The sequence below is a fragment of the Gopherus evgoodei genome, chromosome 9 (genome assembly GCF_007399415.2).
Source record: "Gopherus evgoodei ecotype Sinaloan lineage chromosome 9, rGopEvg1_v1.p, whole genome shotgun sequence".
Taxonomy (NCBI): Eukaryota; Metazoa; Chordata; order Testudines; family Testudinidae; genus Gopherus; species Gopherus evgoodei.
In genome coordinates, this window is record NC_044330.1 from 90,638,993 (window position 1) to 90,653,512 (window position 14,520).

A 14,520-nucleotide genomic window follows, 5' to 3' on the forward strand; every position below is an offset into this window, starting at 1 on the left:
TGAACGCTTACTTTATTTTTGGAATGTCCCCATAGATTACAAATTTGTTATGAAGTATCTTAGACACTTTAAAAGGAAAGACAGGTTTGGGTGGGTTTTAATTCTCTTTTCTCATAGTTTGTGTGTCTCATTCCTATTTGGATTCTCCCTTCCGCATGCAGGTAGGGGCAGAACCAGACTTGTCACTCAGATTCATAACAAAAGCTTCCTCTGTAGAAAGTTCCAGATGTCATTACTCAAACAGTGATACCAGTACAGTGACTGCTAAATACAGAATTACTTCCCTCATCTTTTTGTAGACAGACTTTTTTTTTCATTTATTTCAGTACAGCAATATGAGAGAGAAAGAGGTGTAGGAATACTTGTCCCACGTATATCACCCCAAGTACTGAAACTAGGAGAAAAGAAACTAACAGGCAGGACAAAATGTCTGTCCTTTATTTTCATGTGTGACAATCCAAAGTAGAAGTAAGATCCCAGTATCACAGATCTGGCCATGTGCCCCTTTGCTGGCTACCCACTGGACTGTTGTGTCTCTGCATCCCTGTGTGTTTTAAGCCTCTGGAGCCTGAATGAAGTCTAGCCACTGCTCCCCAATCCTCAGTTCCCTAGGTATACTGTTGAGATGCTAACCTTTTTTCTGGCACCCTCTTCTGAAAGCAGGAACCCACTGTCAAGCTACCTAGCCTCTGAGCGCTGTGCTAACCCTTCAGACTCTCCTGTGCTTAAACACACCCTCTCCTAGAACTTCACCCTAAAGGATTGAAGTTTCTGATTACAGTTTAGTTCTCGAGGAACTGTAGTTCCTGTTTGAGTGATTGCATGTGTGCATTGCACCGTAAGCACCTCGAGCACAGTCGCCAGAAATTTTTCCGTCAGTGGTACCCATCAGGGCAGTTCAAGTGCCCTCTGATGCCATGCACCTATAGTTCCAATATAAATCACCCAGCTGACCCCACATCCCTTCAATTCCTTCTTACCGCCCATGATGGATAGCAGTTCTTTTTGGCAAGTTGTCTCTGTGGTCTTCTTTTTCTTATATTTGTATGGTTAGTTGTAATTAGTTTTAGTTAAGTTCTGTAATTTGGTGAATTAGCAGAGTTTTGGTCCATTCTCTGTTGCTGAGCCATGTCTTGGTCACCGGGCTTTGAGCCCTGTGCCTCCTGCAACAAGGCTATGCTCCTGACCTACCTACACTCAAGCTGCATGTGCCTAGGAGAAGTTCACATTGGGGACTGTTGCCAGATCTGCAGAGACTTTAAACCTCACACAAAGAAGGATCAGGAGGCCAGGCTGAAGTTTTTGCTCATGGAGCCGCACTGAAACTGCCATCTGAGCCAGGTTGGTGAGTCTCGGCACTGAATGCCTCCGTGTTGGTAAGGAGTGCTTCTCCTGCCGTACCCAAGTCCTGGCACCGATCACCAACGAGGATGGCCAGGCACGGGGACCAGAGCAGAGTTAGATCTAAACCAGGCCACTCCTCTGGCTCAGTATTGCAGAAGTCAACACCGTTGACTCTGGCACTTACGCAGGTACCTTCAGTTCCGGTACCAGATGAGCTGTTTACATCTGCAGTACCAACACTATATCGGTACCGACCATGCTTAAGGGCACCACCATCTAATCTGGCAGCACCCAGTCTTGACTCCCGTACCGAGGTCAGTACCAAAACTACAGGAGCCAGCTTAACAAGATCCTGCCGAGCCAAAAGAGAAGAGTATCCACAGCTGATGCTGGCTGCCTCCTCCACTGACAAGGCAGTCTTAGGAACAGGCATGTCAGCTCCCCCGATGACTATAAGGCTCACCAAGACTTGTTGAAGAGGGTGGCCTTAAATTTGGACATACAGGTGAAGGTAGTGAAGGAGTCCTCCCATAGCCTACTTGATATTTTAGCTGCGCCAGGCCCATCAAAATTAGCCCTGCCTCTCAGTGAGACCATTATGGACCCCTGCATCACTTCCCCCCATGTCAAAAAGGGCTGAGCAAAAATACTTCATTCCTTCCCAGGGTTATGAGCACTTGTACACCCATCTTCCCCTCCCTCCCACCACGGGATCCCTGCTGGTATCTGCTGCCAATGAGAGAGTAAGACAGGATCATTAGTGACCAGATGTCCCAATTTTATAGGGACAGTCCCACTATATAGGTGCCTATTACCTTCCCTCCCCTCCATCCCAATTTTTCACACTTTCTATCTGGTCACCCAATCAGGGTGCAACCCCAAAATCCAAGGACTCAAAAAACTGGATTTGTTTGATAGAAAAGTTTATTCTGCTAGGAGGGGTTATAACTCAAAACTGCAAACCAACAGGCGCTGCTGGGCAGGTATGATTTTAACACGTCAGACTCCATGTGGAAGTTCAAGGGCTTGGTCCCACAAGAGGTTAGGCAAGAGTACTCCTCGCTGGTGAAAAAGGGAAAATTAGTGGCAAGTGCCTTGTTACAAGCCACTTTGGATGTGGCTGGCTCAGTAGCCAGGTCCATGGCTTTGGCAATGGACATGTGCAGGAATTCATGACTACTGTCCTTGGGACTCCCACAGAAGGTCCAGCAAACCCTGCAGGATGTACTTTTTGAAGCTTCATGGATTAAAAAACTCCCGGGGAATGCTTTAGTCCCTTGGACTGTACACATCAGCACCTTCAAGGAAGCACTATAGGCCCCAATAGCCCGTGCAGTACTGTGCTTAAATTGCAGCAAGGGCAGTTTAGGTTGGACATTAGGAAAAGCTTCCTAACTGTCAGGGTGGTTAAGCACTGGAATAAATTGCCTAGGGAGGTTATGGAATCTTCATCGGGGATTTTTAAGAGCAGGTTAGACAAACACCTGTCAGGGATGGTCTAGATAATACTTAGTCCTGCTTTGAGTGCACGGGACTGGACCAGAAGACTTCTCAAGTTCCCTTTCTGTCCTACACTTCTAAGCCAGACCCTGTTTCTCCTTCATTCACGAACTCTCTTTAGCCTGTCCCACTTGCTCAGCATGTGGTCCTATATCACCATGGACCTTTGGGTGTTTAGCACAGTGGAAGTGGGATACACCCACCAATTTATTTCTAGACCTCTTTCCAACTCTCCCTCCCTCCCCTTCTTTAGCAATCCCTCTCACAAAGAACTTCTGGCCAGGAGGTTCAATCTCTGCTTCGGGTAGGAGCTCTGAATGGGGTTCTGCAGAATTTGAGAGAAGGGGTTTTACTCCCATTATTTTCTAATCCAAAAGGTCAAGGGAGGTCTCAGACTGATTTTACACCTGTGTCAGCTCAACAATTATTCCCTTTCGGAATACCAGGGATTGCTACACCATGCTCCATTAAAGAGACGCTTATTCATATATCAATACCACAAGGAGACACAAGGTTCCTCAGATTCGTAGTGAACCACTTGTACTACCAATTCGCAGTCCTCCCATTCAGCCTGGCTGCAGTTCCATGGGTGTTCACAACATATATGGTGATAATGGGAGTGTTCCTGAGGAAGTTTAGGGGTACAGGTCTGCCCTTATCTAGATGACTGACAAGACAAGAGCTGGTCCAGGGCTCAGGTAGTGTTCAAGTCCCTAGGCCTTCTGATAAATGTAGAGCAGTCTACCCTCACTCTAGCACAAAGGACAGAGTTCATTGGAGCAGTGTTCAACTCTACTCAGGTCAAGGCCTACCTCCCAGAGGGATGTTTCCAGTCAAGCACATCCCTGATAACATACCTCAGAGGTCATCCAATCACAGCAGCCCAAAATTGTATGAGACTAATAGGTCACATGGCCTCATGTACTTACGTGGTACAACATGCAAGGCTGCACCTCAAGCTAGGGTGGGGAGCTCACCTATGGCCCCTCAGAACTCGAGGCCTTTGATCTCTGGAGGAACTTTCACTCCACATCAGTGTCAGGGAACTCAGAGCAGATCACCTGGCCTGTCAGACCTTCATGCCCCACATTATGGGCAGAAAGTTGTTTGTTCTGATGGACAACACTGCAGCCATGTTTTGTCTCAGCAGGCAAAGAGGAGCTTTCTCTTGCCTCTTTTGTCCAGGAACACAAAATGAGATGGCAGATTGCCCCAGCAGGTCTTTCTCCCATCACCAAGAGTGGTCCCTTCACCCAGATGTGGTGACAGATGTATTCCAGCAGTGAGGGTCTCCCCACATAGACCTATTTGCAATCAAGTACAACAGAAAGTGTTCCCAGTTCTGCTCCCTACAAGGCCACACTCCAGATTCTATCACAGAAACCTTTCTGCTACTGTGGATGGGACATCTTCACTATACTTTTCGCCCTATCCTGCTCATGCACTGCTAAAGATCAAGTGGGACCAAGACCAGGTCATTCTGATAGACCCAGCATGGTCCTGCCAACATTGATTCTCCACTCTGCTAAGCCTCTCAGTGGTCACACCAATCCTTCTTCCGTTATCCCTGGACCTGATCTCTCAGGACCGCAGTCAGCTATTCCACTCAAACCTGAGCTTCCTTCACCTATTAACCTGGAAGCTTCATGGCTAAATCCCAGGGAGCAGGCTTGCTCAGAGCAAGTTTGTCAGATCCTATTAGGTAGTAGAAAGTCCTCCATCAGGACTACTTACATTTCAAAGTGGAAGCGGTTCTCTGTGTGGGCATTGCAACGTGGAATCTCACCCATGCAGTCATCCTTATAAGAAATAGTTGAATATCTATTGCACCTGAAGCAGCAGGGCTTAGCTCTCTCCTCTGTCAAGGTTCACCTTGCAGCAATATAAGCTTTCCAACCCTGGGTGGATAGCCGATCCATTTTTTCAAATGACATATCTGCCTTTCCTAGCGCAGATCCCTGTTCAGGATATTTGTAAAGCAGTGAACTGGTCATCAGTGCACATGTTCTCCTTCCATTATGCCATCACTCAACAGGCCAGAGATTATGTCAAATTTGGGCAAATTTTTCTGCAGTCAGTGTGTCCATGAACTCCGATTCCTCCACCTGTTCAACTGTTTGGGAGTCACCTAGAGTGAAATGCACATGTGCAATCACACAGAAGAAAAAACTGTTACTAACCTTCTGTAGCTGTTGTTCTTTGAGATGTTTTGTGCATCCATTCCATGACCTGCCCTCCTGCCCCTGTACATCAGAGTTTTCTGGAAGGAACTGAGGGGTCAATTGGACGCTTTATACTGGTACTAAGGCGTGTGACACACTTCGGGTACCGCTGAGGGAAAAATTTCCAGCGACTATGCTCAGGGTGCATGCAGACCTAGAGTGGAATGGACATGTGCAGCACATGAAGAGCTACAGTTATGGAAAGTTAACCACCGTTTTTTGTGCAAAGCATCTGTGCTAAATGCTTCACAAGTCTTAACGTATAATCCTCTTTTACTTAATCATATAAAGCACAAGAGAGTACAGATCTATAGACCATAACTAACATCCAAAACACAATGCACATTGTTAGATCACTTGTCTCTTGGGAGTCTTTGGAGGTCATCTGTATCCAGGAAGGCAGCCAGGGTATCCCTGCTTTGGGCGTGTTGTTACATATAGGGTAGCTTTTCCCTCATGAAGTTTCCTTCCCCCAGCTTGCGACTTTGCTTTCTTCTGTCCAATGCTCCCTCTTCCTGTCTGTCTCTCTTTGTTGCTGTTTGTTCAGTGATTGGTAACTTTCCCTCCCCCCACAACCCTGCACCCTTAGAGGATGGGTAAAGCTGGTTTTCCCCTAGCATGCATCCATTCATTAGCATAACTTGTGTGTGATTAAAGCATGATCATTAACATTAAGTATGCCCCATTGTCTCTTGTCTGGTGTGTACCCCCTGCAGGTTCTGTCTGCAGTGGAGGATCCACACATATACATATACAAGTATTCATGATCACAGCAGTTTTCATAGTAACATTTCATAATAACTCCACAAATCAACCAGAATTCATAATTTGTACTAGAGAGTTTCCCTGATCATCACCCCCAGGGCAGGGAGAAATCACTGAGAATCATTTCATTTAAACAGTAAATTTGGATAAGGCACTAAATTACTGATGTGGTACCAACCGTGGGGCCCAAAAGTCATCTCCATATAAAGAGAGTGGGTATCTGTCTGATGAAAATATGAGTGGGGAACACCACCACCACTGTGGTCTTGCAGATCTTGTCATAGAATGAATGAGATTTGTCCATTCCAAGGTAGCCACCAACTTTGGAGTGATCGCAAGCTTCTGATGGAGGAGATATGTTTGTGAAATGTGTACCTTAATCTCTTAGTTATATAGAAGCTGCCTTCTTAACGTGATGAAAAACAAAGACTGAGATTTTCTAAAAGTTGGGTTCTCTTTAAGATAAAGAGTAGCCCACCAAGTTAGGTTACTGTGTTTTAGATTCAGAGAGGAGGAAGGCAGAATGATATTGTCATCTGTGAAAATAAGTGTTTTGGGCGTGAGAGAGGACATCGTCATTGAAAAATACAGCGTTTGTGGCTCACTGACAACTCATGATCCAGAATTCTCTTGGTCAACTTGATCATTGTTAAGAACACAAAGAGAGAAAATTATAGTCCTGAGGCTCAAGGGAAGGAGCTAGTCTTTAGAGAACCAAACTCAGTTTCCAAGTATAGAAAACATAACCTTTATTTTTTCAATTCTGTAACTTTTTACCTTTTGCTTAGAAAGGAACTAATTGGAGATGGTAGGAGAGGCTCCTGCTGCTAGAGTTAATGGTATTAGAGCTTTGATATGAGTTTCCGCAAGTCACAAGAACCTAGGAATACTAATCTCCTACAGTTTTCAGAGAATAAGACTTACCAGGAAATGATTGTACTCAAGGTTGCTAACCCATCTCACTGCCCTTGCCTCTGCAGGTACACTTCTATTTTTAGTGTGTTAGCTTGATCACACCTAGCACACGTACATCTACATGAGCTGTAAATAACACCTCCAGCTCGAGCGTAGTCTTTCTTTACATGTACAGCACCCAAACCAGTGAAGAATTATTGGCCCTCATCAGTGAAGTAGTCAAAAATATGTATTTAGAGGACTGTTCCTTTCTTTCAGTAGTTGCGTTATTTGAATTGTTAAACTAACTCCTACTAACATCTGGGATACAGGGTAACAGTGAAACACTAAACACATCTCATCAGATAAGATATCTTGAAACACAGCTCCAGTTGCTTTTTGCATTGAAATTATTGTGTTGTCATGCAGCTTCTGCTGCCCCCTTTCCCTCCTAGATTATTGAGAGAATTCGGGCAAGAGGCGTAACTTCTCTCTCTACTCAAGAAGTTAGAGGTGAAAAAAATTTAAATAGACCAGCAGTTCTCAAACTGTGGGTTGCCACCCTGTTCTAATGGGGTCACCAGGGCTGGCATTAGCCTTGCTGGGACCAGGGGTCAAAGCCAAGGCCCAAGCCACACCGCCTGGGGCCAAAGCCCAAGAGTTTCAGCCATGGGTGGCAGGGCTCAGGTTACAAGGCCCATGCCTGGGGTTGAAGCCCTTTGGAATTTGGCTTTCCCCCTCTTTTCCCTCCCCTCCACTCAGGGCAGTGGGGCTAGGCTTTGGCTCCCCACTCCTAGGATTGTGTAGTAATTTTGTAGATAGAAAGGGGTCATGGTGCAGTGAAGTTTGAGAACCCTTGAAATAGATGAAACCTGGTCCATTGCTCATGATCCCCACTTCAGAGTGATGGCAGTAGTTCCAGCTGTCCTGTGAGTTCTAGTATTAGCATCAACTTTAATTCTCTCTTCTCTCACAGAGAATGTCTAAAAAGTGGTTTAGGAGGCAGGGGAAGGATAGCAGGAGGATTTTGTTTTTCCATCTGGTTAAACAAGCAGATGTGATTCTAGTTTCAGACTGACTGCCCTTGGCCTGCTTTGACACACATTCAGGTAACTTCATTAGCTGCCAAGTTGATGGATTATTTTCAGAGTGGAAGGGGCAGCATAGTAAGTGCCACACTTCATTCACATCAAACTGAGAAGATGCATGACTCGTCTTTCAGCCAAGGCCGGAAGCCATTTAATGAATTAATACATCACTAACAAACACTATCATGTCAAGTACACTTGTGCTTCCCTTATTTTTGGTCTTTCGAATCAGTTTGTGGCAACAGAGCACGAGGTATAGTCTCAACATAAATACACAATTCCCAATTTTACAGTACAGCAGAGTGTAAATCTGGCAGCAGTTTGCAATTTTGTTAGAAAACTTTATTAATTTTTTTTATAAAGAGTTTAAAAAGGAACTACAAGGGGCCAGATTCTTCTTTGTTATACTTGGGCCATATCCACACTATGGGTGCTATAGCGGCACAGGTTCAGCACCACAGCTGTGTCACAATAGTGCGATAAGATAGATGCCTCCGGCAGTGACAGAAGGGGTTTTTCTATCACTGCAGGAATGCCATCCCTGAGGAATGGTAGCTCGGTCAATGGAAGCATTCTTCCGTCAACCTAGCTGTGTCTAGGGATTATGTTGGCAGAGCTACAGCACTGAGGGGTGGGAATTTTTCACACCCTTGACAGACAGGCTATGTCAACCTAACTTTTAGGTGTATACCAGACTTTAGTACAAAAAGGTGAGTAACTCCATTTTGACTTCAGTGGAGTTATTCTGCATTGGCACCTGTTTAGAAGCATAATTTGGTCCAGACTGGGCATTTACAACTAAAGATAGTATGTGAAAGGAGGCCACATGAATTTTGGGCCATGTGTGGTTCTTGCATCTTCTCCGACTTTGTGGGGAGAGTTGGTTAAGGATTGGAGTAACTCTGGTACACACTGATGTTGCTTTATTACCATCTCCTTGGACACCACCTTCTGAAGACATTTATACTTTTTGTATATATTCAGTTGTAAAAAAATCACCGGGTTAGGCGCTTTAAAGAAATTGAAAAAGTAATCCAAGTGACCCCAGTGAAATCCATGGAGTTACTCTGGGTTTGCATCATTGAAACTCTGGTTAGAGTCTGACTCTCTAGTAGCAAAATGATGGAATCTCTATTTTTGGAAAGCATGACTAGTATCATAACCTCAGTTAGTACTGGCAGAATTGGATTTTTATTTTACTGTCTGTAATTTTGGTGGATAATATCCATGTTTATTTTTAAGCATTTTTTCCATTTTTATCTATTTAAATTTTCACAGTAGTGGGATTATGTGGGTAGTGCAATTATTTAATGACAGTAGACAGAGATTCAAGAAGTAAAGCTTTTTTTTATTAACACAGATTGTCAACATCACATGTCAAAATATATAAAGTAATATCCTTAAATCAAATTCTCTAAGTTCTCAAGCAGCGTTTTTCTTACATTGCCACTCTGTACATTTTAGCTTTTAATTAATGGAAATATTTTTTTTGTCAGTTTGTGTGTATGCAGTGAAGTTGATGTTTACTGATTAAATCTAATCCTTCCAAGCCTAACTTCAGAGTTTCTAATGGTTTCTTTTAAAAATCCTTACTTTTTTCTTTGCCCATTTTTAGGTACCGTAGTGAGAAGATGACCATGAGCTACACAGAGTACCTTGCCCATCGTCAGCATCATCACTTCCAAAATGGCATTGGGCACCCCCTTCCACCATACAACCATTATTCCTGACACTGAGCCACATGACCAGTCACTGGACCTCTCTGCAGACCTCTTCCCAGGAGACCCCGCCCCTTCCTGGTCTAGCTATCTCTATTACTGTACCATTTTATGATGATAGTTTCCGTTGCCACGTTGACGCTTCTCCTTGGTTGGTCAAGTTCATCGTGGCAACGGGTGAGAAAACTGCATTATTACAAAGCTCTCATAATTCTTTTTTATTGAGTCACTGCGGGGTTTTTTTGCAGCATATATAACCCTTGTTTTTTTTATAAAATTTTAAATTTATACTACATTAACATTGAATTACATTAATCAAGGTTTTCTATGACTGTGGATGGAAGGAAGACTTTAGTGTTTAAAGGTTACAATTAGGGATATCCTTTCTTTGAGTAAGACATTTGTTGCTGTTGCATTAATAGTTGTAACAGGGAATGAAACATATCAGAGATTCAGGTATTAAGCACACATTCCCCATCATTGTAGTAAAGGCTTTTTATTTCATGTAGTTAAATACATGAGCTTCAGATTCAGTACTTACAGACAGAATTTGAAGAGTAGTATTCCAGATGAAGAGAAGCTGTTGCACCTAGCATAAGAGGCAATGATGATAGGAAGTATTTCAGAATCAGTTGGTCTAATTGATTACAGACTTAAAGTGCCAGATCCAGCAGGGTACTAAGTGCCCTCAACTCTCATTCTATTATATTGGAATTGAGAGTATTCTGCCCCTCTCAGGATCGGACACCAAAACAGTGTGTGTAATGCAGAGAAGAGACTACTTTCTGACGTTCTCAAAATAGGAGTCACTTTTGTTTTAATAATGGTTGGTGAATAGGCAGTGTTATATTAGGAAGAAAATGGATTTAGGCTTTTGTGCCTTTTGACTAGGACAATAATATAGTTACATAAAAATCATAGGAAGACTATTAAAAGCACTGGACAGCTCTCTACTGATCTGGTGTAAATTTTTTTTTAAACTGGGATTCTTTTAAGCAAGCAAATTGTGAAAAATTCTCTCTTCTCTCCCCATCTTATTCTTTTTTCTTTAGTTTCCTAAGTTTTATGATGTCATGATTAGCCAGATAGCAATTAACTGCTGTTTTAAGAAACTGTGTGTGTTGGAGAAAGAGAGCACAGGACAAATATGCCCTGATTTCAGATGTCTTCATCTATTACAGGAACAGTCCTGGAGAGTTGTAAGTACTGTGAAATAGTTCTGGTAACTTTTCCGCACTAAGAAGAAGAGGTAGAAATCCATTTACTGTATGGATCAGAATTTTTTGTTTTGTTCCAGCTGCAGTAATGGAGATGGGATTTATAAAAAATGTGTGGTAGAGTAGCAAGACCTGAACATTTTGGGGCCTAGTCTCTTCTTGCGGCTGTAGAACTCTCACTAGCACTAGTAGTAGTTTACTGCATATTCAAGGGGATAATATACCCCATGCATCAGAGAAAAACACCCTCTGCATACAGGTGAGTAAAATACATTAAGCAGAAATCCCCAGATATTTCAAATAATAGGTGTGTGTGTGTGTATAAAACAAAATACATATTCTAAACAGATAAGAGAAAAAAAGATGGCACTAATAATACTTTTGCTGTAGCAAATGGCAGACTGCTAGTTGATAATTCTAAAACTTTTATATTTTAAAAGCTCATTGGGTAAATTGTTACTGCTCACCTGTAATATGAGGCAGGTTTTGCTGGGTTAGTTTTAAGATAGGTCTTTGGTATTCCTTCATCCACAGCATTTGATGTCCAAATGTTAACACTTTCAGTTGCGATGCCTTAATTTATAAGCAAACAAAAGGGCCTGAAAATTCAGAAGCCAAGAGATATGCCAAGCGGACACTGCAAAAATCAATAGATGTTTATATAGAGGATATTTTGGATGATACTATTGTCTTGTTTCTACTTGGGAAACATTTTAAAGTGGATTAGCTTTTAAGTGGAAACTGTAAACAAGTGGCTGCTTGATTGAAAGTTTTTTTTCTTGCCCTTATAGGGAAACTGAGCACAAGCTGAATAATATTGTCTGCTGCAAAAAAAAAAAAAAGTCACTCACCCCATCTTTACCCATCATCTCGTTACAGCATGCTCATGCTTCTGTATGAGCTCATTGTTAGAAGTTTTTTTTAAAAAAAATCTATTATATATAAAAATATATATGTATTTAAAGGTGCTAATCAACCTTGAGCAGGTCACGTGACTGGTCATGCGGACTCTAAAATCATATCAGATTTTTTAAAAATCCTCAATATATATGCAGATGTTATACAGAATTTCTTACCAGTGTAATAATGATATACTGATGAAATAAACAATCCTGCAGGTTTTGAAGGACAAGGTCAGCAATACTTCCCATCATGGCTTGGGGGGAAAAAAAAAGGATAGTTTTGTCTCCTTTTTGTACACAGCATAATGCACAATGAATTTTTGTCTATCTTTCAGTAGCTGTTGCTTAAAAAGAATAGTTCAAAGAGTGTTATACAAATTGTAATGGTGTGCTTGAAAATCAATTAATGCCCAGGTCCTTCCAGACCAGGTTACAGATATATGGGTCAATCATAGAAATACACTGTTTTTTCATGCTTAGAATAATCAAATCTACCTACTGTGTTTCAGGGGCACCTATCTCCTCGATATGTAAGTGCCGAGAATGCTGTTGATTATGTTTCTTATATACTTATGGGTATATTTGAATAAACATACATGTATTTCACTCAGACGTGCCCTGGGACAAAATAGGTCTGTTTTTCTAAACCTGATCAAGAATAGTGTGTGAAATCAGTTTCACGAATGTTCTTATTTAACTACACTAATAGCCTTTTAGATATAGTTCAGTGGAAATATGTTTATGTTGGGTACTTTCACTGGATTTTTTTAAGTTAACATTTTAGCTTTAGAGAAACACTAATCAGTTTGCTTTATTCCATTTTAAAATGCTTGAATTGTCACTTTGAAGCCTCTTCCTCAGATCCATGTGGTATTAGCTGAGTTAGACAGCGAGCCCCTCTAACTCACACATAAGTGGCCTTCCTTCTGCCCCACTGACTTCTCCCACCTCCACCCAAGTGCTAGAGACACAGCAGGTGGAGGGCACAGTAGTGAGTTTTGACCTCATGTATGAAGTTAATTAAGGCAATTGATGTGGCACACCCTGACATTTGTATATTAACCTCTTTACTTGTCTTCAAATGTGCAGTTTTTTGAAACTGTTGTCTGGAGTAGGTTACATCTCTTGTGTGTGTTAGATCGAACCAAAGAAGCCTCCAGCCATGCACAAATGCTGCTCCTAAAGCCTGCCTTCCAGTCCTTACAAAATCCCTGCAGGATTAAATGTTAACTTTTTTATTTTTGTACAGTTTCTAACTGATTTTTGCTAGTGATGTTAATTGAATTAAGTTTATTTGAGGAGTCTGAGTACCTCCTTCATTTAAATAAACTGGTGACTTTCCTTTTATGTTAAAAAAAAATATATAGAAACCCGAAGTGTGCCTCTCAGATTTAAGGGTTTCTGGTTACGTTTATTCTTAAAACCAGCAATGATTCTTTATATACAAAGATATGTTTTCCTTGTTTTTTATTACTGTTAAAGAAAAAAATAAAAACCTCTTTCTTTGCTCTGGATCCAGTAACTGTGCTGGTACATAAACGCACTGAGAAGACAAACTTTTGTTTGAAACTTTTGTAACAACTTATGACTGTTTTTGTATATCAAAGTTGATTCTTTTCAAAATATTTGGATCTAGTTTCTAAGTTATTTTAGTGTTTTATATGTTATGAAAAAATTACCTTGAATTGTTCACCAGCATAATAAGTTATCTGGAATGCAATGGTGACACATGTAATGGGCTTTGAGCTACCTGGAGTAGCTTATAGGGCCCCTGTCTTTTTCCTTCCTTATTAGTAACTTGATTATTGATTACAATAATATCACAGATTACCTGAACCCCCTTCCATTATAACTAGATCCTCCCTTCCAACATTTAATTGCTATTAGTGTGAAGAAACTGTTGAAATGGGCATTTTACTATGAGTATGGCTTAAAAAGGTAAAAATGAGGAAAAAGCAAAAAAAAAAAATATAGAAGGTTATCTGTGGGTCTGTGAGATATGGCTGTGGAAAGATATTGTAGTAGTTTTAACACTATTGTTCTTACCTTTTAAATCATTTACCCAATAAAATAAGGAAAAAGAATCACCATTTCCTGTTTTCATGTTTCTTTGCTAAATTGTGGGGCCTGCTCAGTTACTTTTTTGAACATTTGAGTTTAGAGAATTCCAAAAGGGAATTTGGATTTTAGTTATGCATTTGGGGGCACATTTTGAAGTCTGTCTGTTCATTTTCCCAGCTAGAGGAATAAATTGGGCATGGGCCACTTGGTATTTCTGTGATAAAGAGAAATTGACAATTTAACTCAGAAGTGGTCACACCCTTCCTAACAGTAATACTTCAGTTCCTTTAGAGCTCGATTTACTGAGTGTATGCCACTTCCATTGATTTCAGTCAGTTTTCAGTCAAATCCCCCAGGATACAGGAGGGGTCTGGTCTTTTATACATAGCCACCTTGTTGCAAAACCAGTCATATTGGTACAACTGCAGCTATCCTTTATCTTTTATATAGATCTTTGGGAAATGGGACAAAACAGTGTAGAACTCAGGAAATGAACACATACAGTATTGAGTATGTAACAAACATCATAAATCCCACCTAAAGTAGATCTGTAGGACTGGAAGGGACCGCAATAGATCATCTAGTCCAGTCCCCTGCACTCATGGCAAGACTCAGTATTATCTATACCAGCCTGGAGGGTCTAGATAGTGATGAGTGTTAATTCATTTTCTTTTCCTACACTACGTTAGCATGCATCATTTCAAAATAGACACTTGCAGTGTTACTAGTCTTGCTTAATTCCTCAAATGGTTTGTTTCACATTGTGCTAGTACAAAGTACAACTTTGACCACATTCCACAGCAAGGTTG

General features: G+C 41.4%; 1 protein-coding gene across 3 annotated transcripts in view; it reads left to right on the forward strand.

Moving 5' to 3' along the window:
• The window catches only part of AMMECR1 (AMMECR nuclear protein 1), a 109,798-nt gene extending 96,067 nt beyond the window's left edge, over positions 1–13,731 (forward strand). For all 3 annotated transcript variants that reach the window (XM_030575030.1, XM_030575031.1, XM_030575032.1), the window contains one exon: positions 9,429–13,731. In XM_030575030.1, coding sequence (XP_030430890.1) covers positions 9,429–9,543 — 115 coding nt within the window. In that variant the 3' untranslated portion in view covers positions 9,544–13,731. The remainder of the gene's footprint in view (positions 1–9,428) is intronic.
• The last annotated feature ends 789 nt before the right edge of the window (positions 13,732–14,520 follow it).